This window comes from Heptranchias perlo, chromosome 24 (assembly GCF_035084215.1).
Source record: "Heptranchias perlo isolate sHepPer1 chromosome 24, sHepPer1.hap1, whole genome shotgun sequence".
NCBI classification, from domain to species: Eukaryota; Metazoa; Chordata; class Chondrichthyes; order Hexanchiformes; family Hexanchidae; genus Heptranchias; species Heptranchias perlo.
Window position 1 is genome coordinate 2,800,793 of NC_090348.1, and position 26,502 is coordinate 2,827,294.

General features: G+C 46.4%; 1 protein-coding gene across 4 annotated transcripts in view; it reads right to left on the reverse strand.

Moving 5' to 3' along the window:
• Positions 1-8,941: 8,941 nt before the first annotated feature.
• cfap54 (cilia and flagella associated protein 54) overlaps positions 8,942-26,502 on the reverse strand; it is a 443,819-nt gene continuing 426,258 nt past the window's right edge. For 3 of the 4 annotated variants that reach the window (XM_068004603.1, XM_068004606.1, XM_068004607.1), the window contains 3 exons: positions 24,402-24,573; positions 16,985-17,059; positions 8,942-9,482 (listed from right to left, as the gene is read on the reverse strand). In XM_068004603.1, the coding sequence (XP_067860704.1) occupies positions 9,357-9,482; positions 16,985-17,059; positions 24,402-24,573 (373 nt within the window). In that variant the 3' untranslated portion in view covers positions 8,942-9,356. The remainder of the gene's footprint in view (positions 9,483-16,984; positions 17,060-24,401; positions 24,574-26,502) is intronic. The other variant, XM_068004604.1, reaches the window with a different exon arrangement.

A 26,502-nucleotide genomic window follows, 5' to 3' on the forward strand; every position in this document is an offset into this window, starting at 1 on the left:
AAGCTGAGTTCGGATCGGTCAATGCCCTGTGGGTGGCGGAGAGGGCCCAGGGGCAATGTGGCCGGGTCCTGCTCCGACTTCTTGTGTTCTTTAGATTTGTGGTTGGGATCAGATCAGCCATGATCTTATTGAATGGCGGAGCAGGCTCGAGGGGCCGATTGGCCTACTCCTGCTCCAATTTCTTATGTTCTTATGTTCTTATGTTATCCCCACCACCTCAGCTATTCATACAATCTTTGCCTCTCTTTTATGTCTTTAATTTCTTTAATTAAGCTTCATCCTATCATCTCTTGTTAATTTCAGACATTTATCTGTCTCCTGTTCTTCTCCAGCACATGATTCTACTTGTACTTCCTCTGTCTCTTGTGTGTTTTTTTCCCTCCCCCTCCCCAGTAGGCTGACACTCCAATGTGGTACTAAGGGAATGCTGCACTGTTGGAGGTGCTGTCTTTCAGATGAGATGTTACTAGGATGATACCTACCAGGAAAGATTGAACAGGCTGGGGCTCTTTTCCCTAGAAAAGAGAAGACTGAGGGGTGACCTGATAGAGGTCTTTAAGACAATGATAGGGTTTGATAGAGTAGACATAGGGAAAATGTTTCCACTTGTGGGGGAGACCAGAACTAGGGGCCATAAATATAAGATAATCACTAATAAATCCAATAGAGAATTCAGAAAAACTTCTTTACCCAGAGAGTGGTAAGAATGTGGAACTGGCTACCACAAGGAGTAGTTGAGGCGAATAACATAGATGCATTTAAGGGGAAGCTAGATAGGCACAAGAGGGGGAAGGGAATAGAAAGATATGTTGATGGGGTGAGATGAAGAGGAGTGGAAGGAGGCTCATGTGGAGCATAAACACCGGCATGGACCTGTTGGGCCGAATGGCCTGTTTCTGCGCTGTACATACTAAGTAATTCTATGTAATTAAACTGATGCCCCGTCTGCCCTCTCAGGTGGACGTAAAAGATCCCATGGTACTATACGAAGAAGAGCAGGGGAGTTATCCCCGGTGTCCTGGCCAATATTTATCTCTCAACCGACATCACTAAAACAGATTATCTGGTCATTTATCGCATTGCTGTTTGTGGGATCTTGCTGTGCGCAAATTGGCTGCCGTGTTTCCTACATCACAACAGTGACAACATGTCAAAAGTACTTTATTGGCTATAAAGCGCTTTCTGACATCCAGAGGTCATGAAAGGCGCTATAGAAATGCAAGTCTTTCTTTTTGTTTTGTTCCTATTCAAATTCCATTCATTTTTAATATTGCTCATTCTGATGAAGGGTTACACAAAATCATTGACCCTGATATTTACGGGGAGGCGGGGAGAGTATGGGTGAGGCCGAAAACAGTAGAAGAACCCAATCTTACCGACAGGACCTCATTAACATACTGTAGTTCCGCCTCCCGCCCGGCTGCCAGCCAAATGGACAATCTGGGCGGCTGGTCGGAGGGAACACTGGAGGCAGGACCTTTGGGGATGGTCCCCGGCACTGAGAAGGAAGCTCCCGGCCGTGATCAGGACTGGGGGGGGGAGATCGGGACTGGGGGCGGGGGGAGGCTGGAGATTTGCGGGGGGGATGTCGGCAATCGAGGGTGGAAGGTTGGCAACTGTTCACCACTACTCTCTGTTTCCTGTCATTTAGTGGGAGGCTTTCAAAAGTGTGTTAACCAGGGTTCAGGGTAAGCACATTCCTTATAAAGTGAAGGGCAAGGCTGGTAGAAGTAGGGAACCTTGGATGACTCGGGAGATTGAGGCACTAGTCAAAAATAAGAAGGAGGCATATGACATGCATAGGCAGCTGGGATCAAGTGGATCCCTTGAAGAGTATAGAGATTGCCGGAGTAGAGTTAAGAGAGAAATCAGGAGGGCAAAAAGGGGATATGAGATTGCTTTGGCAGATCAGGCAAAGGTGAATCCAAAGAGCTTCTACAAATACATAAAGGGCAAAAGGGTAACTAGGGAGAGAGTAGGGCCTCTTAAGGATCAACAAGGTCATCTATGTGCGGAACCACAAGAGATGGGTGAGATCCTGAATGAATATTTCACATCGGTATTTACGGTTGAGAAAGGCATGGATGTTAGGGAACTTGGGGAAATAAATAGTGATGTCTTGAGGAGTGTACATATTACAGAGAGGGAGGTGCTGGAAGTCTTAACGCGCATCAAGGTAGATAAATCTCCGGGACCTGATGAAATGTATCCCAGGACGTTATGGGAGGTTAGGGAGGAAATTGCGGGTCCCCTAGCAGAGATATTTGAATCATCCACCGCTACAGGTGAGGTGCCTGAAGATTGGAGGGTAGCAAATGTTGTGCCTTTGTTTAAGAAGGGCGGCAGGGAAAAGCCTGGGAACTACAGACCGGTGAGCCTGACATCTGTAGTGGGTAAGTTGTTAGAGGGTATTCTGAGGGACAGAATCTACAGGCATTTGGAGAGGCAGGGACTAATTAGGAACAGTCAGCATGGTTTTGTGAGAGGAAAATCATGTCTCACGAATTTGATTGAGTTTTTTGAAGGGGTAACCAAGAAGATAGATGAGGGCTGTGCAGTAGACGTGGTCTACATGGACTTCAGCAAAGCCTTTGACAAGGTACCGCATGGTAGGTTGTTACATAAGGTTAAATCTCATGGGATCCAAGGTGAGGTAGCCAATTGGATACAAAATTGGCTTGACGACAGAAGACAGAGGGTGGTTGTCGAGGGTTGTTTTTCAAACTGGATGCCTGTGTCCAGCGGTGTGCCTCAGGGATCGGTGCTGGGTCCGCTGTTATTTGTTATTTATATTAATGATTTGGATGAGAATTTAGGAGGCATGGTTAGTAAGTTTGCAGATGACACCAAGATTGGTGGCATTGTGGACAGTGAAGAAGGTTATCTAGGATTGCAACGGGATCTTGATAAATTGGGCCAGTGGGCCGATGAATGGCAGATGGAGTTTAATTTAGATAAATGTGAGGTGATGCATTTTGGTAGATCGAATCGGGCCAGGACCTACTCCGTTAATGGTAGGGCGTTGGGGAGAGTTATAGAACAAAGAGATCTAGGAGTACAGATTCATAGCTCCTTGAAAGTGGAGTCACAGGTGGATAGGGTGGTGAAGAAGGCATTCAGCATGCTTGGTTTCATTGGTCAGAACATTGAATGCAGGAGTTGGGATGTCTTGTTGAAGTTGTACAGGGCATTGGTGAGGCCACACTTGGAGTACTGTGTACAGTTCTGGTCACCCTATTATAGAAAGGATATTATTAAACTAGAAAGAGTGCAGAAAAGATTTACTAGGATGCTACCGGGACTTGATGGTTTGACTTACAGGGAGAGGTTAGACAGACTGGGACTTTATTCCCTGGAGAGTAGGAGGTTAAGGGGTGATCTTATAGAAGTCTATAAAATAATGAGGGGCATAGATAAGGTCGATAGTCAAAATCTTTTCCCAAAGGTAGGGGAGTCTATAACGAGGGGGCACAGATTTAAGGTGAGAGGGGAGAGATACAAAAGGATCCAGAGGGGCAATTTTTTCACTCAAAGGGTGGTGAGTGTCTGGAACGAGCTGCCAGAGGCAGTAGTAGAGGCGGGTACAATTTTGTCTTTTAAAAAGCATTTGGACAGTTACATGGGGAAGATGGGTATCGAGGGATATGGGCCAAGTGCAGGCAATTGGGACTAGCTTAGTGGTATAAACTGGGCGACATGGACATGTTGGGCCGAAGGGCCTGTTTCCATGTTGTAACTTCTATGATTCTATGATTTAGCCAATTTCGTATCCACACTGCCCTTTTATTCCATGGGCTTGAATCTTGATGATAAGCCTATTATGTGGCACTTTATCAAACATCTTTTGAAAGTCCATATACACCACATCAACTGCATTGCCCTCATCGACCCTCTCTGTTACCTCATCAAAAAACTCTATCAAGTTAGTTAAACACGATTTGCCTTTAACAAATCCGTGCTGGCTTTCCTTTATTAATCCACACTTGTCCAAGTGACTATTAATTCTGTCCCGCATTATCGTTTCTAAAAGCTTCCCCACTACCGAGGTTAAACTGATTGGCCTGTAGTTGCTGGGTTTATCCTTACACCGTTTTTTGAACAAGGGTGTAAAATTTGCAATTCTCCAGTCCTCTGGCACCGCCCCCTGTATCTAAGGATGTTTGGAACATTATGGCCAGTACCTCCACAATTTCCACCCTTACTTCCCTCATCAACTTAGGATGCATCCCATCTGGACCGGGTGACTTATTTAATTTAAGTACAGCCAGCCATTCAAGTACCTCCACTTTATCAATTTTTAGCCCATTCAGTATCTTAACTATATCTTCCTTTACTGAGACTCTGGCAGCATCTTCTTCCTTGGTAAAGACAGATGCAAAGTACTCATTTAGAACCTCAGCCATCCCCTCTGCCTCCATGAGTGGATCTCCTTTTTGGTCCCTAATTAGCCCCACCCTTCCTCTTACTACCCGTTTACTGTTTACATGCCTATAGAAGACTTTTGGATTCCCTTTTATGTTGGCCACCAGTCTATTCTCATACTCTCTCTTTGCCCCTCTTATTTCCTTTTTCACTTCTCCTCTGTACTTTCTATATTCAGCCTGGTTCTCACTTGTATTATCAACCTGACATCTGTCTTACGCTCACTTTTTCTGCCTTATCTTTCTACCTCTTTCGCCATCCAGGGAGCTCTGGCTTTAGTTGCTCTACCTTTCCCCCTCATGGGAATGTACCTAGGCTGCACCCGAACCATCTCCTCTTTACAGTTTTGCCTGCCAATCTTTGATTCCAATTTACCAGGGCCAGACCAGTTCTCAACGCACTGAAATTGGCCCTCCTCCAATTAAGTATTTTTACTCTAGATTGCTCCTTGTCCTTTTCCATTACTAATCTAAACCTTATGATACTATGATCGCTGTTCCCTAAATGCTCCCCACTGATACTTGCTTCACCTGACCCACCTCATTCCCCGGAACCAGATCCAGCAATGCCTCCTTCCTTGTTGGGCCGGAAAAATACTGATCAAGGAAGTTCTCCTGAACACGCAGGAGGCAGGGGGGGGATAAGCCTGCGATCGGGGCTGGAGGTGGACGGCTGGCGATTGGGGGATGGGGGAGGCCGAAGGCTTCCATGAGGGGCCGGTGGGAGCACTCCTGCTCCTAGCCCACAAGCAGTGCTGAAAGAGCCACTTACCTTGTGGAGCAGGCAGCTCCTGCCTCAATTTCACTGCCAAGTTTCCCGAACCTTGGGAAACCTGTGCAGCACCAGTTAACTTCAAATTGGGCTCGCAATTCCATTGTAGGAGCCCAATTTAAATATGTTAATGACCATCCTGCCTCTCCACGGTGGGACACTCGGACACCTCGACACCCCAATATTCACTGATTTAAAATGGAGGCAGGCATGTGGGCGGTGTTTTGGGGACCCATTCCCCATATTACACTTTTTAACCACCCCCACCCCGACCCTCTCCCGCCCATCGTGGAGGGTTATATCGAGGCCATTAACTCGTCTGTTCTCTCCACAGGTGCTAACTGACCTGTTGGATGTTTTCAGCTTTTTCTGTTTTTGTTTCCGATTTCCAGCATTTACAATTCTTTTGCTTTTAATCTACGTTATGAAATTTTACACACAGGGATGGAGGTGCAGGCAAATGTGAGCCATCCTGGATCCTCAGTGCATCCAGGGGCAGCACATTTGCACTAAAGTGTCAGACATCTGAGTCTCTGCAGCCCAGAATCTCTGTGCTTGAGGGGGAATCGGCCGCTCTCCACAGTGTCAGAGGGGGGAGGGTTTATGGATTGTACTCTCCAGAATATGGCCGCCCGAGAGGCAGTGCCAGACAGCCCAGGAAGGAGGGATAGTGTGGGAAGAAAGAAGTGGGTGACCAGCCACAGGGGCAGCAGAGGGAGACAGGACTAATAGGTGCAGAGATTCTCTGAGTTACTGGAACTGTCCAATAGATACTTAGGCCTAGAAGTTGGTTAGTGTCGGCAATTATCCCTGTGTCACAATGAGTAGGCCCACGACACACCCGATATTTACCTGAGGCACAGGTAGGTCCTGGGAGAGGGGGGGAATGAATGGGAGGGAGGGGCACAACCAGGAGAGAGGGGAAAGTGATCGGGAGAGGGGGAAAGTGATCGGGAGGGGGGGGAAGTGATCGGGAGGGGGGGGAAGTGATTGGGAGGGGGGGGGGAGTGATCGGGAGAGGGGGGAAGTGATCGGGAGGGGGGGGAAGTGACCGGGAGGGGGGGGGAAGTGATCGGGAGGGGGGGGGAGTGTTCGGGAGGGGGGGGAAGAGATCGGGAGGGGGGGAAGTGATCAGGAGGGAGGGAGTGACCGGGAGAGGGGGGAAGTGATGGGAAGGGAGGGTGTGACCGAAAAGGAGGGGGTGAGCGGGAGATGGGGAGAAGTGATGGGAAGGGAGGGGGTGACCAGGAGGGAGGGGGTGACCAGGAGAGGGGGAGGAAGTGATCAGGAGGGGGGGTGACTGGGAGGGGGGGGAAGTGATCGGGAGAGGGGGGGGGAAGTGATCGGGAGGGGGGGGAAGTAATCGGGAGGGAGGGAGTGACTGGGAGAGGGGAGGAAGTGATCGGGAGGGGGGAAGTGACTGGGAGAGGGGGGAAGTGATGGGAAGGGAGGGAGTGACCGGGAGGGAGGGGTGACCGGGAGGGAGGGGTGACCAGGAGAGGGGGAGGAAGTGATCGGGAGGGGGGAAGTGACTGGGAGAGGGGGTAAGTGATGGGAAGGGAGGGAGTGACCGGGAGGGAGGGGTGACCGGGAGAGGGGGAGGAAGTGATCGGGAGGGGGGGTTGACCGGAAGTGGGGCGGGAAGTGATCGGGAGGGGGGAAGTGACTGGGAGAGGGGGGGAAGTGACTGGGAGAGGGGGGGAAGTGATGGGAAGGGAGTGACCGGGAGGGAGGGGGTGACCTGGAGAGGGGAGGAAGTGATCGGGAGGGGGGAAGTGACTGGGAGAGGGGGGAAGTGATGGGAAGGGAGGGAGTGACCGGTAGGGAGGGGTGACCGGGAGAGTGGGAGGAAGTGATCGGTGGGGGGGGTTGACCGTAAGTGGGGCGGGAAGTGATCGGGAGGGGGGAAGTGACTGGGAGAGGGGGGAAGTGATGGGAAGGGAGGGAGTGACCGGGAGGGAGGGGTGACCGGGAGGGAGGGGTGACCAGGAGAGGGGGAGGAAGTGATCGGGAGGGGGGGGTTGACCGGAAGTGGGGCGGGAAGTGATCGGGAGGGGGGAAGTGACTGGGAGAGAGGGGGAAGTGACTGGGAGAGGGGGGGAAGTGACTGGGAGAGGGGGGGAAGTGACTGGGAGAGGGGGGGAAGTGATGGGAAGGGAGTGACCGGGAGGGAGGGGGTGACCTGGAGAGGGGGGGAAGTGATGGGAAGGGAGGAAGTGATGGGAAGAGAGGAAGTGATGGGAAGGGAGGGAGTGACCGGGAGGGAGGGGTGACCGGGAGGGAGGGGTGACCGGGAGAGGGGGAGGAAGTGATCGGGAGGGGGGGTTGACCGGAAGTGGGGCGGGAAGTGATCGGGAGGGGGGAAGTGACTGGGAGAGGGGGGGAAGTGACTGGGAGAGGGGGGGAAGTGATGGGAAGGGAGTGACCGGGAGGGAGGGGGTGACCTGGAGAGGGGAGGAAGTGATCGGGAGGGGGGAAGTGATGGGAAGAGAGGAAGTGATGGGAAGGGAGGGAGTGACCGGGAGAAGGGGGGAAGTGATGGGAAGGGAGGAAGTGATCAGGAGGGGGGGTGACTGGGAGGGGGGGGGAAGTGATCGGGAGAGTGGGGGGAAGTGATCGGGAGGGGGGGGAAGTAATCGGGAGGGAGGGAGTGACTGGGAGAGGGGAGGAAGTGATCGGGAGGGGGGGTTGACCAGGAGTGGGGCAGGAAGTGATCAGGAGGGGGGAAGTGACTGGGAGAGGGGGGAAGTGATGGGAAGGGAGGGAGTGACCGGGAGGGAGGGGTGACCGGGAGAGGGGGAGGATGTGATCGGGAGGGGGGGTTGACCGGAAGTGGGGCGGGAAGTGATCGGGGAGGGGGGAAGTGACTGGGAGAAGGGGGGAAGTGACTGGGAGAGGGGGGGAAGTGATGGGAAGGGAGGGAGTGACCGGGAGGGAGGGGGTGACCTGGAGAGGGGGGGAAGTGATGGGAAGGGAGGAAGTGATGGGAAGAGAGGAAGTGATGGGAAGGGAGGGAGTGACCGGGAGGGAGGGGGTGACCTGGAGAGGGGGGGAAGTGATGGGAAGGGAGGAAGTGATGGGAAGAGAGGAAGTGATGGGAAGGGAGGGAGTGACCGGGAGGGAGGGGGTGACCGGGAGAAGGGGGGAAGTGATAGGAAGGGAGGGAGTGACCGGAAGGGAGGGAGTGACCGGGAGGGAGGGAGTGACCGGGAGAAGGGGGGAAGTGACGGGAAGGGAGTACTGCAAAGGAAGAGTTTTTTTTAAATGTCACATCTCCAGGACAGTATTTTCCCTTGAACATACTTCTCCGAATGGAAGTCCCCCTTTACTAAACAATGTTAATAAGATAAATTACTTTAATGGAATAACGGTAGAAAATAATTGGCTGCAGTGCAAATACTTCTGAGTGGCTCCAAACCGTGACCTTCCAAACAATCATTGTTTTGGCACTTAGCCCAGTTGATTTAATGTATAAATGTCAGCTTGGCTGATTTGCCTCTTGGTCATAGGTTGTGGATTTGAGCCCGACACCTACACATAATCTAGGCTGACACTCCAGAATAGTATCGGATAAGATGTTAAACCAAGGATCCTTCTGCCAGTTCATTTGGATGTTAAAGATCTCTGACACTCTCTGAAGGAGAGCAGAGAGTTATCCGGGTACCTGGCTGATATTCCTTCGACAAACAATCAGTTTTATGTAACTACAGATAATGAAAGTCAAGGCATCAGTGGTATTTTGCAGGTATTTTAATTAGCAGAAGCAATCAACTGATATAATCATTTGATTCTGATAGAAAGCAAACACTGCTCAAGACCTATTTGGAAGAATGAAACCTACAGCTGTACATAGTCCAAAAAGTAAAATGGATGGGACAGGTTGGAAATTTCAAAAACAAGTTGTGAAATATCATTCAATAGCTTAAAAACTACAAACTGTGCTTTAAAACAGTACATGTGAAACGACAACCAACCTCCTGAAAGTGATAAAATATTGATTGTATTACACCTATCAAAAGAATGTTCAACAGTGTGCCTGAGTTAGCTTGTGGAAGAAATGGCCAGGTACATATTATGAGTAAATATAAAAGATCAAAACAAAATATTTTAAAGACATCAGCTGCAAGTTCCAAATTGTGTGACTATAGTAAAGATACAGTAATTCATTCTGACGCCAAGACAGAAGTTAGCCACTTGAACAGACTCCCGAACGTTAATATACATCCAACTGCAGGATTAAAGATTTTTTCCAGCTGTTCCAGGGTCTCGAGGGAAACATCGAAGGGGACCTATTGAGAAAGTAAATGAACTTAATACAATATATGAAGTAGCCAACTCCTCTGTTAAAGCTTCTATACAGTATTTGTTGTAAGAAGGACATGAGAAAGAGAGCAAAAGACATTTGCTTGTGATCTTTGTGGTGGATCTCCAGCAAGAGATTGACTGAACCCCCGAGGGAAAGGCATTAAAGCCTAAAAGCAGCCATTTATGTCACTTTTCCGGGAATTCCGCTGGTTACGGCAGAAAATCAGGAGAACACTGTGGAGATATTTAGTCCAATAAGACCATGCATAATCAGTTCTGTCAAGGATATTATCCCAACTTACTTACGTTCCTGAGGAAATGTTCTGCAGTTTCTCCCTAACCCCTAAATGTAAATCAAACATTAACTCTAAGATATGTGTCTAACCTTATATCCTGCATTATAAATACTTGCTTTCTTTGGATACACCTCCAGCTCATTTTAAAGATACAGTATTAAGTTCTTAGCTGCAACTCTATCCTACATATCCACTCCTCTTTAAGGTTTTTTTTTTGCTTGAGACATTAATTTTATCCTCATTTTCTCTACTTCTGCACTACAGTTCAAATTAAATAACCTACTTTATTCACATTATCCATTCCTTCCTCTGAGTACTTGATAAACCTGCCTCTTACCTCCCCTCAATCTTCTTTTCCCCAATTAAAACATGTCTAATTCTGTGAGTTTGTCTTTGTAAATTGAATAAGAAAACTTCTGAATGATCCTCGTCATCTGTTGCATATCTTGAATCTGCCTTAGATATTCTCTTAGGTTCGATGCTGCTGGTCACTTCTGTAAGTGGTCCCCAGGTCTTACGTTCAGGAGTGTGCCTGTATTGCCCTATAACTACCCATGACAATAGTGTTCCTTTGTGACCTGAACTGGATTTTTGTGTCTTTCACATGTTCCCTCATGTACACTTCTCCGATCATCTAGTCAGTGGACTGAAATCACTTAAGTGAGTCAAGGCCAGATACAAATCTTTAAGCTACTTTATTTTACAGACAACAGTGACAATTATAATCAAAACTCACTTACTTCACTTAACTTCAAACCCATCCTTGTGAATAATAAAAATAAAAATAACCATATCACGTTAGTGAGTTAAATGAACTTTTCTTCATCAGCCTCTGGTTCTGACTGGCCCTGAGCTTAAGATGAGCAACTTTTCCCTCAATAGGCCTGGCTCCCTTTCTCAGAACTAACTGGATTGAATGAGTTTACATGTGTTCCTTTGACTGTCCTTTCCCTGTGTTCCTATAAGAGACATTGCTCATCTTGATGTGGTGTTCATAAAAGATGTAGAAAATGTACATGAGAAGGAATTCATAGCACCCCTGGGGGACAGTATCCGTACAATGATAACGTTCAACATGATCTGGAAGTCACAAATAACAAAGACCAGGAGCCAGGTACATAACTTTAAAAGGGCTAAATTCCATTAAATGAGAGAACGACTAAAGAAATAAACTTAGAGACATTGTTCAAAACTCATGTAGAAGACAAGTAGAACACCTTTAAAGTATTATGCTGAGCATGCAGGATAAGTTCATTCCGAAAACCAACATGCTTAGACTAAAAAAATGTGACCCTAAATGGATTAACAAATAAAAGTGAGATAAAAAGGAAAAGGGGTTCACTGGCATAAATACAAGAAAATGCAAAACACCTTACAGGTGAGCTAAAGAATTTGGACAAAAATATAGCAGCTGAGGCTAAAACATAAAGTTACAAATTCTTTCAGTATCACAAAAGCAAGAAGGCAGTCAGAGAAGAGGTAAAAACTATAAAAGATGCAAATGAACTTGAAACTGAGGATGAACACAAAATATTAAATATCCTGAATGAATACTCCCTCCAAGTATTCACAGGGAAGACATGAGCAACATGCCCTCTCCAAACAAAGGTATGCCAAGTAGAATAATTATTTTACTATAAATGAGGTAGAAATTCTAGACAGCTAAATGGGCTCAAAAAAACAAATCTCTAAGGATAGACGGTTTTTATCCCAAAGTGTTGAGAGAGACTAGGGAAGAAATTTGTGATACACTGAGAATCATTGTGAGAGAGTTACTAGGCAGTGGAGAGGTACAAGTAGTTTGGAAACAGGTTAATGTGGTGCCCATATTCAAAAAAGGTGACAAGACAGACACGGACAACTACAAATCCACAGAACACATATGTTTTGGGAATGCGAATTATTTCCAGTTGAAATGTCAGGGAAGCCATTATAGAGGAGGCTGGTACCCAGTTTGACTGGTAACTCAACTTGCTAATCCCAGGGTATGGGAGAGCTGGGGGAGGGTCAGAGGTCAAGTCTTTGGTTTTCTATCTAGTTAGAAGTCAGGGGGTAGAAATTGGAACATAGGAACAGGAGGAGGCCATTCAGCCTCTCGATCCTGTTCTGCCATTCAATTAGATCATGGCTGATCTGTACCTTAACCTCATCTACCCACCTTGGTTCCGTAACCCTTAATACCCTTACCTAACAAAAATCGATCAATCTCAGTATTGAAATTTTCAATTGACCCCCAGCTTCAACAGCTTTTTAGGGGAAGAGAGTTCCAGATTTCCACTCCTCTTTGTGTGAAGAAATGCTTCCTGACATCACACCCGAACAGCCTAGCTTTAATTTTTTTTATTCGTTCATTGGATGTGGGCGTCGCTGGCAGGGCCAGCACTTATTGCCCATCCCTAATTGCCCTTGAGAAGGTGGTGGTGAGCTGCCTTCTTGAACCGCTGCAGTCCGTGTGGTGAAGTTTCTCTCACAGCGCTGTTAGGAAGGGAGTTCCAGGATTTTGACCCAGCAACGATGAAGGAACGGAGATATATTTCCAAGTCGGGATGGTGTGTGACTTGGAGGGGAACGTGCAGGTGGCGGTGTTGCCATGCGCCTGCTGCCCTTGTCCTTCTAGAGAGGTCACGGGTTTGGGAGGTGCTGTCGAAAAAGCCTTGGCGAGTTGCTGCAGTGCATCCTGTGGATGGTACACACTGCAGCCACGGTGCGCCGGAGGTGGAGGGAGTGAATGTTTAGGGTGGTGGATGGGGTGCCAATCAGTGGGCTGCTTTGTCCTGGATGCTGTCAAGCTTCTTGAGTGTTGTTGGAGCTGCACTCATCCAGGCAAGTGGAGAGTATTCCATCACACTCCTGACTTGTGCCTTGTAGGTGGTGGAAAGGCTTTGGGGAGTCACTCACCGCAGAATACCCAGCCTCTGACCTGCTCTTGCAGCCACAGTATTTATGTGGCTGGTCCAGTTAAGTTTCTGGTCAATTGTGACCCCCAGGATGTTGATGGTGGGGGATTTGGCGATGGTAATGTCATTGAATGTCAAGGGGAGGTGGTTGGACTCTCTCATGTTGGAGATGATCATTGCCTGGCACTTGTTTGGCATGAATGTTACTTGCCACATATTAGCCCAAGCCTGGATGTTGTCCCAGTCTTGCTGCATGTGAGCATGGACTGCTTCATTATCTGAGGGGTTGCGAATGGAGCTGAACACTGTGCAATCATCAGCAAACATTCCCACTTCTGACCTTGTGATGGAGGGAAGGTCATTGATGAAGCAGCTGAAGATGGTTATGCCTCCTTGTTCTGGACTCTCCCATCAGAGGAAATAGTTTCTCTCTATCTATCCTATCAAATCCTTTAATCATCTTAAACACCTCAATTAGATCACCCTTTAATCTTCTATACTCGAGGGAATACAAGCCAAGTCATTGCAACCAGTCCTTATAATTTAACCCTTTTAGCCCTGGTATCATTCTGGTGAATCTGCGCTGCACCCCCTCCAAGGGCAATCTATCCTTCCTGAGGCGCGGTGCCCAGAACCAAATGCAGATGGGGTCTGACCAGAGTTTTATATAACTGTAACATAACTTCCACCCCTTTGTATTCCAGCCCTCTTGAAATAAAGGCCAACATTCCATTAGTCTTTTAAATCCTTTTTTGTACCTGTCCACTAGCTTTTAGTGATTTCTGCTCTGGACCATTAAATCTCTCTGCTCATCCACAGTTCCGAGCTTCTCGCCATTTAGAAAATACTCTGATCTCTCTTTCTTAGGTCCAAAGTGGATGACCTCACACTTCCCCACATTGAACTCCATCTGCCACAGTTTTGCTCACTCATTTAATCTATCAATGTCCCTTTGCAACTTTCTGCTCCCATCAACACTGTTTACTGTGCCACCTAACTTATTGCCATCAGCAAACTTAGAGATATACAGCTCTTTATTCTTTCATCCAAGTCATTTATAAATATAGTGAAAAGCTGAGGCCCCAGTACAGATCCATGGGGGACACCACTAGTCACAGATAACAGATTCTAGTAACTTCCCCACAACTGACTTTAGACTAATAGGCCTATAATTTCCTAATTTATCTTTCTTACCCATCTTAAATAATAGAGTGACATTGGCAATTTTCCAATCCAAGGGGACAATTCCTGAATCGAGAGAGTTTTGAAAGATCATGACTAGAGCATCGACAATTTCCTCACCCACTTCTTTTAATACCCTGGGATGGAAACGATCGGGTCCTGGAGATTTGTTTATCTTTAATCCCATTATTTTCTCCATCACCTTTTTTATTACTTATATTGAATCTAGTTAGTTCCTCCCCTTGATTTATTTTTAGTTTTCCTGTACTTTATCCTCATCCTCTACACCCTGTGAAGGCCAATACAAAGTAGCTATTTAGTAAGTCTGCCATTTCCTGATTTCCAATTACAATATCACCTGTGTCTGTCATTAAGGGCCCACATTACCCTGAGCCACCCTCTTTCTCTTAATATATTTGTAAAAACCTTTAGTGTTGTCCTTGATATCCCTCCCAAGCTTTTTCTCGAATTCCCATTTTTGCAGCTCTTACCACTTTCTTTGTATCCCTTTGCTATTCTTCCAGTCTGTGGGATCTCCACTGTTCTTTGACTTCATATAAGCTCTTTCTTTTAGTTTTATACTAACTCTCACTTCCCTTGTTTAATTACACACGTAGAGCTCTTGTTGGTTCAAGAAGATATAATTCCAGAAAACTGTCCCGAATACACTCAAGATTTAGACCTCATTACGCCCATTTTACAGGTGTAAAACAGGTGCAACGAGGCCGAATTTCGGGGATCAATGCCCTGCACCCCAAGACTGCCTGGAAAACTGGGGCAGACTATTTCTCAGGTATCCCCGGAGGCCGCCTAAAACAGGCGTTAGGTGTCTCAAATATGTAAAAAAAAAGGGGCTTGACGCCTGTTTTAGGTTCCCTCACAAAAATTGAACAGCACCGTCCCTTAGGGCTCTTCAGCGCCTGTTGCAGCTGCCAACGACAGGGAAGTTTTTTTGAACAAAATTTTTATAAAACCTTCCTGTGTAGTTAGGAGAGGCAGGAGTACTTCCCCTCCACAGTCGCAATGATTGCACCCTTCCTCCCCTCCTCTGCCCGCTCCAATCACCCTCCCGGGACTTACTTTTGGGGCCGCTGCCAGTGAGGCAAGTGGACCAACATCCATACTGTTCAAATGTGTTAGCTGCCTGTGGAGGCGTGACAGGTGGCAGGTCACACGTAAAACATTAATGAGGCCCGAGGCCCAATTTCAGGCCAGCCTTGGATGGGGCGCATGCTGCTACTTGCTAACCAAGTCTGGGCCTGAAAACGGGATCAGACGGATTTTTACCCAAGAAATTCTGCAGTAATCTGGAATGGAAGTCAGATACAAAGGATGAGAACTGCCTTTGTGAGTTTAGTGCTGATTAGTTTCAGAGATGAACCACCAGCAGAGATAGTGTAGCATGCTTTGTCATTTTCTAGATTACTGGCAGCGTCATGAAATAGATTGAATTTATCCTGTTTATTCATATGCTACATGTAAAATAAACCCGCTCATTGTCCCATTGACCAGTCCACCTTCCAGAAGATAGGACAAAGGCACCTGAGTCTTTGTGCGAGATTACAGTATTCAATACACACAAGGGGTTTCATTGTTATCATGCCTGGACTAAGTTATCATATGACTAGATATTGGGCAGTAAAGGTGAACTCCAGATTTTAGGCGATGCAGGGCCTGCTTAGGAGATGAAGCGTCTATTCCGAACCAAACAGACTATCTAGTATAGACCTGAAATTTGTAACACTCACCCAGTGTTGAAATACACAAACTTACAGAATAGGTCACTGAATAGTGATGGGGAGTGGGAACCCTGGATGATTTTTCCCTCTCTAAGCTACTCTGAGGCCAACTATAGCACTCCTCCCAAAATCATGATAAGGTCGCCCTTGAACTCACCTTCCACCCCACCAGCGCCCACATTCAACATATCATCCTCCACCATTTCCACCACCTCCAGCGCGATGCCACCACCAAAGACATCTTTCCCTCTCCTCCTCTTTCAGCATTCCGAAAGGAACGTTCCCTCCGCGACACCTTGGTCCACTCTTCCATCTCCTCCCCACAGCACCTTCCCTTGCAAGCACAGGAGATGCAACACCTGTTCTTTCACCTCCTCCCTTCTCACCGTCCAGGGCTCCAAACACTCCTTCCAGGTGAAACAGCGATTTACTTGTACTTCTTTGAACTTAGTACACTGTATTCACTGCTCAGGGGGTGGTCTCCTCGACAATAGGGAGACCAAACGCAGATTGGGTGATCACTTTGCTGAACACCTCCACTCAGTCCACAAACGTGACCCTGAACTTCTGGTTGCTTGCCATTTTAATTCTCCGTCCCACTCCCACTCTGACCTCTCTGTCCTCGGTCTCTAACACTGTTCTAATGAAGCTCAACAGAAGCTTGAGGAACAGCACCTCATCTTTCGATTAGGCACTTTACAACCTTCCGGACTCAACATTGATTTCAATAACTTCAGATCAGAACCACTGCTCCCATTTTTTCGGACAGTAACTGCTGGTAATGGTTCTGCTGTTGCCATTTACAGCTCCTCTAGACCCATCTTTTGTTTCCTTACTTATCCCATTCCCACCCTCCTTGTCTTGCACCATCATCCCTTTTGTCATTTAATCACTCCTGCCCTCCACCCTATCACAGACCTCCCCTTTTATTCTTTCCTCCCCCCACTTTGCCTCGCTCTGTACTTGCTTAAAAACTGTTAAATCGTTAACTTCTTCCAGTTCTGACGAAAGGTCATCGACCTGAAACGTTTCTTTCTCCACAGATGCTGCCTAACTTGCTGAGCATTTCCAGCATTTCCTGTTTTTATTTCAGATTTCCAGCATCTGCAGTATTTTGCTTTTGATAGCACCCCTGCAGCCGTTCCAGATGAGTTCAGCTAATTCAGCACAACCTGAGGATGGAACTGGGATGCTCTTTGGTCTAATATCACTCAGCATCTCATTGGATAAAGTCATTGAGCCAACAGGACAGCTACCGTCTTCTTTAAAGAAGAAAAACATTGGCATATTTGCCCAAATTTCAATAAAAATTTCTGAAATAATCATTAGTAAAGAAACGATTAAAAGTACTAATGCTCATCAGTGACTATACCTCTGTTTCTGGCCTGATGGTTGTTCCAGGAAGCAACAATTCTTTTATTTCTTTGCAGCAATCCATAACACTCTCCTGTAAAATGGGTGAAAACATTTAAAAATTGTCAACTTGTAAAGATTTTTATCGGCCGTCAAGTCACTTCTGATTAATATGTCAGTAGCTTGTTTTGTTATCTACTGTCAATAATATTCTTGCTGGGAAAGGGTAGATCTTTATTTTTCTAAACTCGACAAGTCACAAATTGATACTGTTAAAAAGAAAAGCTTAGCCTGTGGTTTTTTAAAACCCCCCTTCACTTCAGTGGATTAATGATCTATAAAGAATTAAATGCAGCTAGGGGTACTTACTTCCATTTTGAAATCTCTTGATTCACTCCTAGGTTCTATTGGGTCTAAATTCCATTATTAACGGGGGACAATGATGACGAATTTAGACGAGCAAGGGTCCGCGCTCGACTTGTGCCTACGCCCAGGCCGCTGTTAAATTGGTCTTGAGATTTTTTTAGCCGGCCATAAGGGGCGCAACATTGATTTAAATATTGTAATGAGGGTCCTGCGCCTGAATAATAACCTGTTTCCTAAATTTGTCTGTGGAAGCGCCTGATTCGCTGGATCTTAACCTTGATCAGGAAGTCATTTGATGATTTTTGGCTACTGTTTCGCTGAGCTGAACGCGGAGAGTGATTTTCGGGAGATCCTGCACTCTGACAAAGGATTGCCTGCCCAACATTGTTGGAGGATGGGTATTCAGTTTGGTCTGCCTTTGGGGCTGCAGCATGAGGGGAGGGGCAGGGGCAGCAAGGAAGACAGCAGAGGGCTGCACAGGCTGTTAGACGAGAGTGGGGGAGGGAAGGGTGGAAGAGGCTGTACAGGAACTTGATTTGCTACCTCAGCTTTACAGAGGATCAGTGAGTCAGGCAGCTCCAGTTCTTCGGGGAGGCAGGAGCTGAACTCTGCCACCTGCTGAACCAAGAATGGCAGCCCAGCACCAGGGCATCTACACACTTCCTGTGGCTGTACTCTATTCTCACACAGAGCAGTGGGAGTGCTGAGGCGCAGCCCCACAAGAGTGGCATTGGCTCCACGGGAGAGGCAGATGTTGTCCTCTCTCAGGATGTCAGCACACCTGCTCCCGAGCCACACTCTCAACTAGTACCCTCGTTGGTGCAAGACAGCGAGCTGGGCCAGACTGTCCCGGCCACTGTAGGCTGCACTGGGCACTCTCTGGCCACAGCTACTCGAGGTCGCCCACCACGGTCATCTCAGGAGTCCTCAATGGAAGTTCAGCAGCCTTCCACCTACCCTACTGTATCCATTGGGGCTGGACATTGTAGTAGCGCCAGAACAGATAAACAACTACAAAAGAGAGGCACTAGGGCTTTGCAAAAGGGTGAATTTTAGTTCTCGATGCTCAGTATGTGCAATTGTCAAATGAAGAGTGATGAAGTATCATGGTGCAGTAAACATTTTTTTTAGATTACTGTTGGACTTGATGGGCACTAAATTGGGCCATGTAGCGCCCGTTATTTCAGCGCTATGTGGCCTCTCAAACATCCGAGATGATATCTCGGCTGCGCACGCACGTTTCCAGCGTGACGTGTGTTGCACGCCATCTTGGTATAGGACTTAGCCCATGCGCAAATACTGAACGCCGGCAGTGCACAACGCTGATTTAAAGTGATAGACACCATTTTGGCACTTAACGCTCAACTCAACGCGTAGTCTTAACCATGACCATCTGAACGTGTCTTCGAGTGCCTGGAGGACCCCCATCAGCACTATTTAAAGGGACCATGCAGGATTTACAGGTTAGTAGCTGGAATATTGCTTCTGGCTGCCGAGACATTTGTAACTGTTTTTGGAGGTCTCCTATACTGGAATACTAGGACGCAGGGACATAGCCTAACATTTACAGCCAGGACGTGCAGGAGTGAAGTTAGGAAACGCTTCGCAAAGGGTGGGAGAATTTTGGAACGCTCTTCTGCAAATGGCAGTTGATGCTGGCTCAATTGTGAATTCTAAATCTGAGATTGATAGATTAAGGGATATGGGGCTATGGAGTTAGGTCACAGGTCCACTGTGATCGCATTGAATGGCAGAACAGGATCGAGGGGTTAAATGCCACTGCCACTTGTTGCTTCCTGATATGCGCCACCTTCTCCTGCAAGAAAGCGGGGTGTGTGTCTTGGTGATGTGCCTGTCAGGGGTTGAATAGCTGCCAGTGTGTGTGGGTGGCTTGCAACAGTGGTAATGTGTGAGGGTGAGAGGAAGCATCTGATTGGAAGAGTTGAATACTGATGGAAATGTTTGTTGGTATGAAGGTGATGGGGGGTGTAGTGCGTGGAGCAGTGGATGCAGCTAGTGGTGCAGTTGGTAGGAGACGCCACTTGGCAGTTGACCTCACTCACCTTGACCACTCGTGTCAAAGTATTGAAGTTCTTCCTGCACTGCATCCGTGTTTGTGGTGCTATGTGCCTGGCATTGACTGCGTCCCCTACTGCCTCCCACTGCTTTTTGGGCGTATTTCTGCAGGGCCTCTTGCCACCCCGCGCCCCCGGATATAGGATGCCCCTTCTTCTGTCCAGCTCTTGCACCAAGGCTTCAAGTGCATCATCAGAGAACCTTGGTGCACGCACTCTCGCAGGCCTGGTACAAACTCAGATCGGCAGATTGGTGAGGTCTGGCGCGCAGATTGGAGGATGCGGGATTGAGTACGCAACCTTTATTCAATGTTTTAACATAACTCATCAGTTTGTAAATATAGGGACGGGGCCTGCATCTGTGTTTTCCTGTGCGATGTCTGATCTCTGTTCAGACAGCAGACTGTTATTTTTAACAAGTAACAGGTATCGGTGCTACCTTCAAGTGATTTTACAAGACATCCTCCCATTAAGAGATTGGAGCTCCCCCTGCTGGTGGAAAGTGCGCATTTACTTGAATTGACATGCAAGGCCTGGATTTCAATGCAGCTTGCAGGTGAGTACTGAGGCCGGGACGAAGTTCTCGTCCTGCCTGCGCAGAGGCCATTGGGCGCGGGTTAATAGCGGATCACGCTACCTACGCCCAATAATAGGCCCTATCGAATTTTACCCCCAATATTCTTGATCATGTAAGGGTAACACCTATGAAACTGGACTGTATGAGGGCATTAAGATGGTAGTTGTGAGGAGTGGGTTAGGTGGACGGAGGGACTGTTGGCAACATTCATGAGAATCTCTCATCAATGAGTTGTTGCCTGAGAGCTCTGGCCGCTGGCAGCACTGCTGGGTCTTTCTCTTCCTCTGCAGCCTCAGCTTTCCAATTCCCTTCTTCCTGTTCCTCAATCTCTTCCTGCTCTTGTGGCTCCAATGCTCAACCCCTTTTCAAGGCGGCACACAATGACAAATCTTGACATTCGCTCCAGGCTATCTTGAAGGACACCAGTGGATTTGTTGAGGTATCGGAACCTATGTTTGAGAAGATGGTCTGCTCTATAAAAGCCCTGGCTCTGGAGTGACTCATTGAATGCTCGTTATGCGTCTGTGCCCAGGTTCCTGGCTGGAGTCACAAGCCTGTCTTCAATACTTTCTTTCTTCTAGGAATTTCAGCAAATAAAGCACAAATACATTTGGGAATTCCAATGGTTCATAATTTTTATTGACTTAGGCTGCTCAAATAATACCATTCTATGTGCTAAGGGGAAGTATTTGCACAGGGGTTATCCTGCTTGCTCGCCATAACTTCAATAAAGCACCTGCAGAAACCTTGGATAAACGGCATAAACACCATTTATATCATTTTTCTGGAGTTTCCGCGGCTCCTTCGCTAAATTTACAGTGGATGAGTGGGAGAACCTCCGTGGAAATTCACCCATTTAATGTCACTTTGGCCAGTCTTAACACCATTCTTCAAATTGCAACATAGGTTCATATAGTCATAAATCTTTTACACTGATGGACTAAAATTACTGGATGTTGGATCCAATTGACATTCCAAAATTCCAATCCATTATATAGTTTCATCCAGTTGTTATATTCGGATCAGACATTGCTCTGTGCTATCAGATTAATTGAGATTGAAATCATCACACTTAAAGTGTGTGTCAACTATTATTTTTTTTTGTATTCGTTCATGGGATGGGGGCATTGCTGGCGAGGCCAGCATTTATTGCCCATCCCTAACTGCCCTTGAGAAGGTGGTGGTGAGCCACCTTCTTGAACCGCTGCAGTTCGTGTGGTGAAGGTTCTCCCACAGTGCTGTTAGGAAGGGAGTTCCAGGATTTTGACCCAGCAACGATGAAGGAAAGGCGATATATTTCCAAGTCAGGATGGTGTGTGACTTGGAGGGGAACGTGCAGGTGGTGTTGTTCCCATGTGCCTGCTGCTCTTGTCCTTCTAGGTGGCAGAGGTCGCGGGTTTGGGATGTGCTGTCGAAGAAGCCTTGACAAGTTGCTGCAGGGCATCCTGTGGATGGTACACGCTGCAGCCACAGTGCGCCGGTGGTGAAGGGAGTGAATGTTTAGGGTGGTGGATGGGGTGCCAATCAAGTGTGCTGCTTTGTCCTGAATGGTGTCGGGCCTCTTGAATGTTGTTGGAGCTGCACTCATCCAGGCAAGTGGAGAGTATTCCATCACACTCCTGACTTGTGCCTTGTAGATGGTGGAAAGGCTTTGGGGAGTCAGGAGGTGAGTCACTCGCCGCAGAATACCCAGCCTCTGACCTGTTCTTGTAGCCACTGTATTTATATGGCTGGTCCAGTTAAGCTTCTGGAAAAAGGTGACCCCCAGGATGTTGATGGTGGGGGATTCGGCGATGGTAATGCCGTTGAATGTCAAGGGGCGGTGGTTAGACTCTCTCTTGTTGGAGATGGTCATTGCCTGGCACTTGTCTGACGCAAACTATAATGGGGCAGAATTTGTTAGTGGCGAAATGGAGGAGCAAGTTCTGGTGTTCACACTTGCGCAGAGAAACACGGAAATCAGAAACTTCCTCCTACTGGTTCAGCGGCGAAATAACAGCTTCGAATTAAAGGGATATCGCACGCTGCAATCAGGCAAATCATTGAAAAAGCGCAAACTTGCTCATCTGCCCAGCTGGAAAGTAACTAATATCGTCACAAAACAGGTACGCTCAAAAATACCAGGTCTAAACTATGTTTTAATAGTTTAATAAGTCTTAATGACTTCCAAACAACTAAAAATTAACTTTTAAAAATGTGGAGTTTCATTACTCCTTATTTTAATAGCTTTTGGTCATCAATTAAAAGATTAAAAATTTTTTTTTTACTTTTCCCTTCTGTCTCTTTTATTTAGTTCAATTATTTCTTACCCTCTTTTTTTCGCTGCCTATAACTGTTTCGACATTGATTTTAATGTTATACCTTTCACTTCCTGGTTTAAGCCTGCAGAGACAGTGAATGCAGCTTGTCCAAAATTCTGTGATCTGATTGTTCGAGGGGAGAGAGTGACCCTCTCACTTCTCCCAGGGTCCTCGCTTCAACTGAACTGATGCTTGGCTCTTCTCCGCTTCCTATTTGAGGAAGTGCCCGATGAAAAGTCCATGGTAAGTTAGTGAGCTAGTATAAATCTATGGAGCGACGGGCAGTGTTGGTTCGTCCCTCCGAGCAATTTCTGCCCTAGCGTATCCATTACTAATACCGATGAATTCTGTCAAGGCCAAGTTTGGGTGTCTAGGGTTTTGGCACAGGAAAAGACTCTCCCCCAAACCTAGAAAAATCCCCATATCACTTGGTTATAGAAGAAACAGGAAACAAGTGTCTAAAAAAACTCCAGGAATAATGCACAATGCCTGTAAAAGAAAGTGCCCAAAAATAACAGATAAAGCTAAAATGAGCTCTTAAGTATTCTTAGTATGAGCAGTTGAAAATCTATTGACTCTTTTTGTTCTCTCACTGTTCTTTGTTTACTCTTATCCCTTACTTTATTCTCTCAGTGCTTCTCTCAGTCCTTGTTTGTGTGTATTTTTCATTCTGCATCTACCTCTCCTCATTTTCTCGTTACTGCCCTCTGTTAATATTTCTTGCTATCAATACAGGCAGCTCGTAATATTGCTGGTGAGTTGTTGATCGTCCAACTTCAAGTCACAGAATAGCCAAAACTTCCTCCAGCTAAACACTGGCAAGACTCACTTACCAGGAACTTTGCACCTCCAACCTCTCACCTATTGTTTGCTTAGGCTTAACCTGACAGTGTGCAGCCTCAGTGTCCAAAGCTGAACTTCAAATCCCACATCTATTCTATTCGGAAGATCACCAGTTTCCTCCTCCAAATTATCACCTGTTCCTGTCCCTATCTCACCCCCACCAACATCGCAATCCTCATCGATGCCCTCATCACCTCCAGCCTTGACTTATCCAATATACTCTCATTGGGCCTCCAAAACTCCACCCCATGCAAACTCAGGACTGCTGCCCACAACCTGTTCCACACTGTCTTGCTCACCTATCACCTTAGTCCTTTATCGACTGGCTCACCACTCAATGCAAATATTTAAAAAGCCTTGTCCTAATCCATCCATTCTACCTCTGCAACCTCCTTTAGCTTTACATCGCAGCTCAACCCTCTGCTCATCTAAGTCTAGCCACAGTACACATCCCTTCCTCTGCTCCAGCATTAATACTTGGTCCATGTGATTTCCTGGACTGGTTTCAATGGCCTGAGGTCGGAGAGGATATTTTCAGAGTATTTTTTCCCTTAGTGGCCCTGGCTTTTTTCTCTGTTTTTGCCTCTCCCAGGAGATTACATGGCTGTGGGAGGGAGGGAGTGTTTAGTCATGATGCTCTGGCCATCCTGGTGTGGGGCAGGCTTGATGGACCAACTGGTCTTTTCCTGCCCATCAATAACGTACATTCACATTAACAGAAAAGTCTTCAGCCATCATACACCTTGATTGCTTCCTGAATCCCTCAGCCTAGCCATGTCTCTTCTGCTTTCAAAAGCCTCCACAAAACCTAAATTTTCGACGACCCCTTTGGTCACCTCCTTTAACCACTTTCCAATTTACGTTTGTGCCTTGGGAAGTTTTACTATGTTAAAGGTGCTATTTAAGTTTGGGGTGTTATTCTCTTACTGCTCCCAGCTGTTCTGCAGCGCTGCCTTGTCTTCATGGCTTACATCTGTATGGTAAATGATCAATTTTATCTGTGCAAGCACCCAGCAATACCGAATTGGCACATAGGGATGTTTTCTACTGCAAAGCAGCATGCTTCACCAATAGAGTGATTTCTGTACCTCTCATAATGAGAATGATAACCACCAGTATTACAAAGATCACAAAATTTATAATCTCACCACTGATGTGTCTTTATTACCTTAATGGCAACAAGTGAACTGCCAAAAATCTACCTTGACAAATAAAAATGATACACATTAAAAGTAATCTATGCTATTTTACTATCAATTTCTACATTAGACTTACTTCTATCTGTGCAGGTAGTTTTCTAATATTCAGTGCAGACTCAGCTCGAACATACCTTCGCCTCAGTCTATTAAGATTCTGGTGAATTGAAGTGGCTTGTGGAACTTCTGGTTGCAAGTACATCTCAGCCTTTTGTTTTAGTGCAGAAAGTTTCTTGTGCAATAAAACAAGTCTAAAAAAGATGGGGAAACAATAGAAGTTTACTGTCTATGGGAATACATAACTGTAGAAACCTATAATTGTGGAAACCTAGGCTATATCTCTACTCAGCCCCACTCCCCATCTCCAGGTCCCACTCCAGACTTCCTCTCCACTGCAGAATCAAGCAAAGAGGTTGGGGGCAAGAAGCTATGGCAAAATGTGGGCCTCTCGCCCCCTTCAATTATTAATAAAGAGTGAAGTTCTAATATCAGTATTATCACAAAAGTTACAGCAGTAATACTTGTTTTTAATAAAGCCTACATTAGAAAGTGTATCAGTGTCTGGGTGTGGTGGAGTTTTTAAATAAAATTACTACTTTAATTTTGTGATGATGTCAGCACTGGGACTTTACTCCATGTTCCAGAGGGAAGGGGAAGCATTTTGCCACCATCTCCTGACCTCACGTAGGCCCCAAGCATCCCTGCATGCTGCCTCCCGGCAAGCTCGGTCACTGTGGTCACTCCCTCCTGCCTGCTTCTTCCCAGCCTTTGCCTTCTAATCCCAGGAGGCCACTGTCTTTAAGCTGGCTCCATTCCGGCCTCTGCTTCCGCGTCCATGCCTTTCCCTCTCCCCTCACTCACTCATATCTGGTCTGGAAGGGAGTTTGGCAGGGGGAATGCCTAGCCCCGTACTGGGATGCAACAGGGCTGAGGCGAGGGATCCATGACTGGGAAAGAAATACAACTGCAATAGAATAGTTGCACACCAGCTACCCATTCCCAGGGAGAGGCATTTCAATGGCTGCTAGAGGGCTGATGCCCCAAGTTGCATTCCAGGTCTTCATAGGAGGTGGCAGGAAAAGGAAAGAGTAAGAGACAAACAAATAGATAGACTAAGACATACAAAGAGAAAAGGGATAGAAAGTATGTGACAGCCATACAGCGAGAATGGGAACCATATAGGAGAGGAGACACATCGAAAGAGGGATTTACAGAAACTGAGAAGAGCTAGGGCCAAATAGAAGTCTATGAAAGAAAGTGTGTGAGATGTACATAGAGAGAACGAGAACAAGAAACAAGCTGAGGCTCCCAATACAGGGTCACATCGGACGGGTTGACGGTCACATATTCAGCTCTATCTCAACTTCACTACTGTCTTTTGGGAACAGCAGCCTTGCTGTTTAAATTTACCATTAGCATTCCACATAATCCTCATAATGGCATCATTCCTTCGATCATGCTTGGTTGACTGCACTTTATTAAAAGTGAAGAAGAGTATAAGGCAGGTGAAATTTTCAGTGGCCAGTTCGTATGGCAAAGACACTCTGGGCTCTGTGTTTGCTTGTGGCTCACATATTCCACATATAACATCTTATTCTGATAAGACACTTTTTGACCTCAGTAGCAAGGAAAGAGAAAGTTCAGCTAATTCATCCAAGAAGCTGTAAATAAGGCAGTTTTCTAAAAAGGAACGATTAATCCCTTGTGGACTGATTCCAATTCCTGCATATAAATAACCTAACAGAAGATAGGAGATGTGGTGGACATCTTATGTGTCCTCTAGTAAGTAATTTACCATGATTCAGATTAATTGTTAGAGTTTGCTACACTAATCTAAATAAGGCAAAGAATGAAGTTGCAGGTTTCAGTTAATAGGAGACTGTGAAACAGTCGTCAAACATGACAAAGGACATTGGGAAAAATTCTAAACTGTAACAATTTGAATTACAATTACTTTTAACTATAAACTTATGACTCTTAGCTGTTTAATTTGCTTAGTGCAATGATTATGTATGGTATTTTCTTCCTTTTCTAACACACTTGCAGAACATACAGGTTTTCTTGGTTCTCAGGTGGATGACAAGTAAAGCACAACTGAACAGCTAATCAAAAGGTAGCTGCAATAATCTGCTGAATCAGATTATTGCAGCTGAATTAACTGTCCTAAAGGCATGTAAACA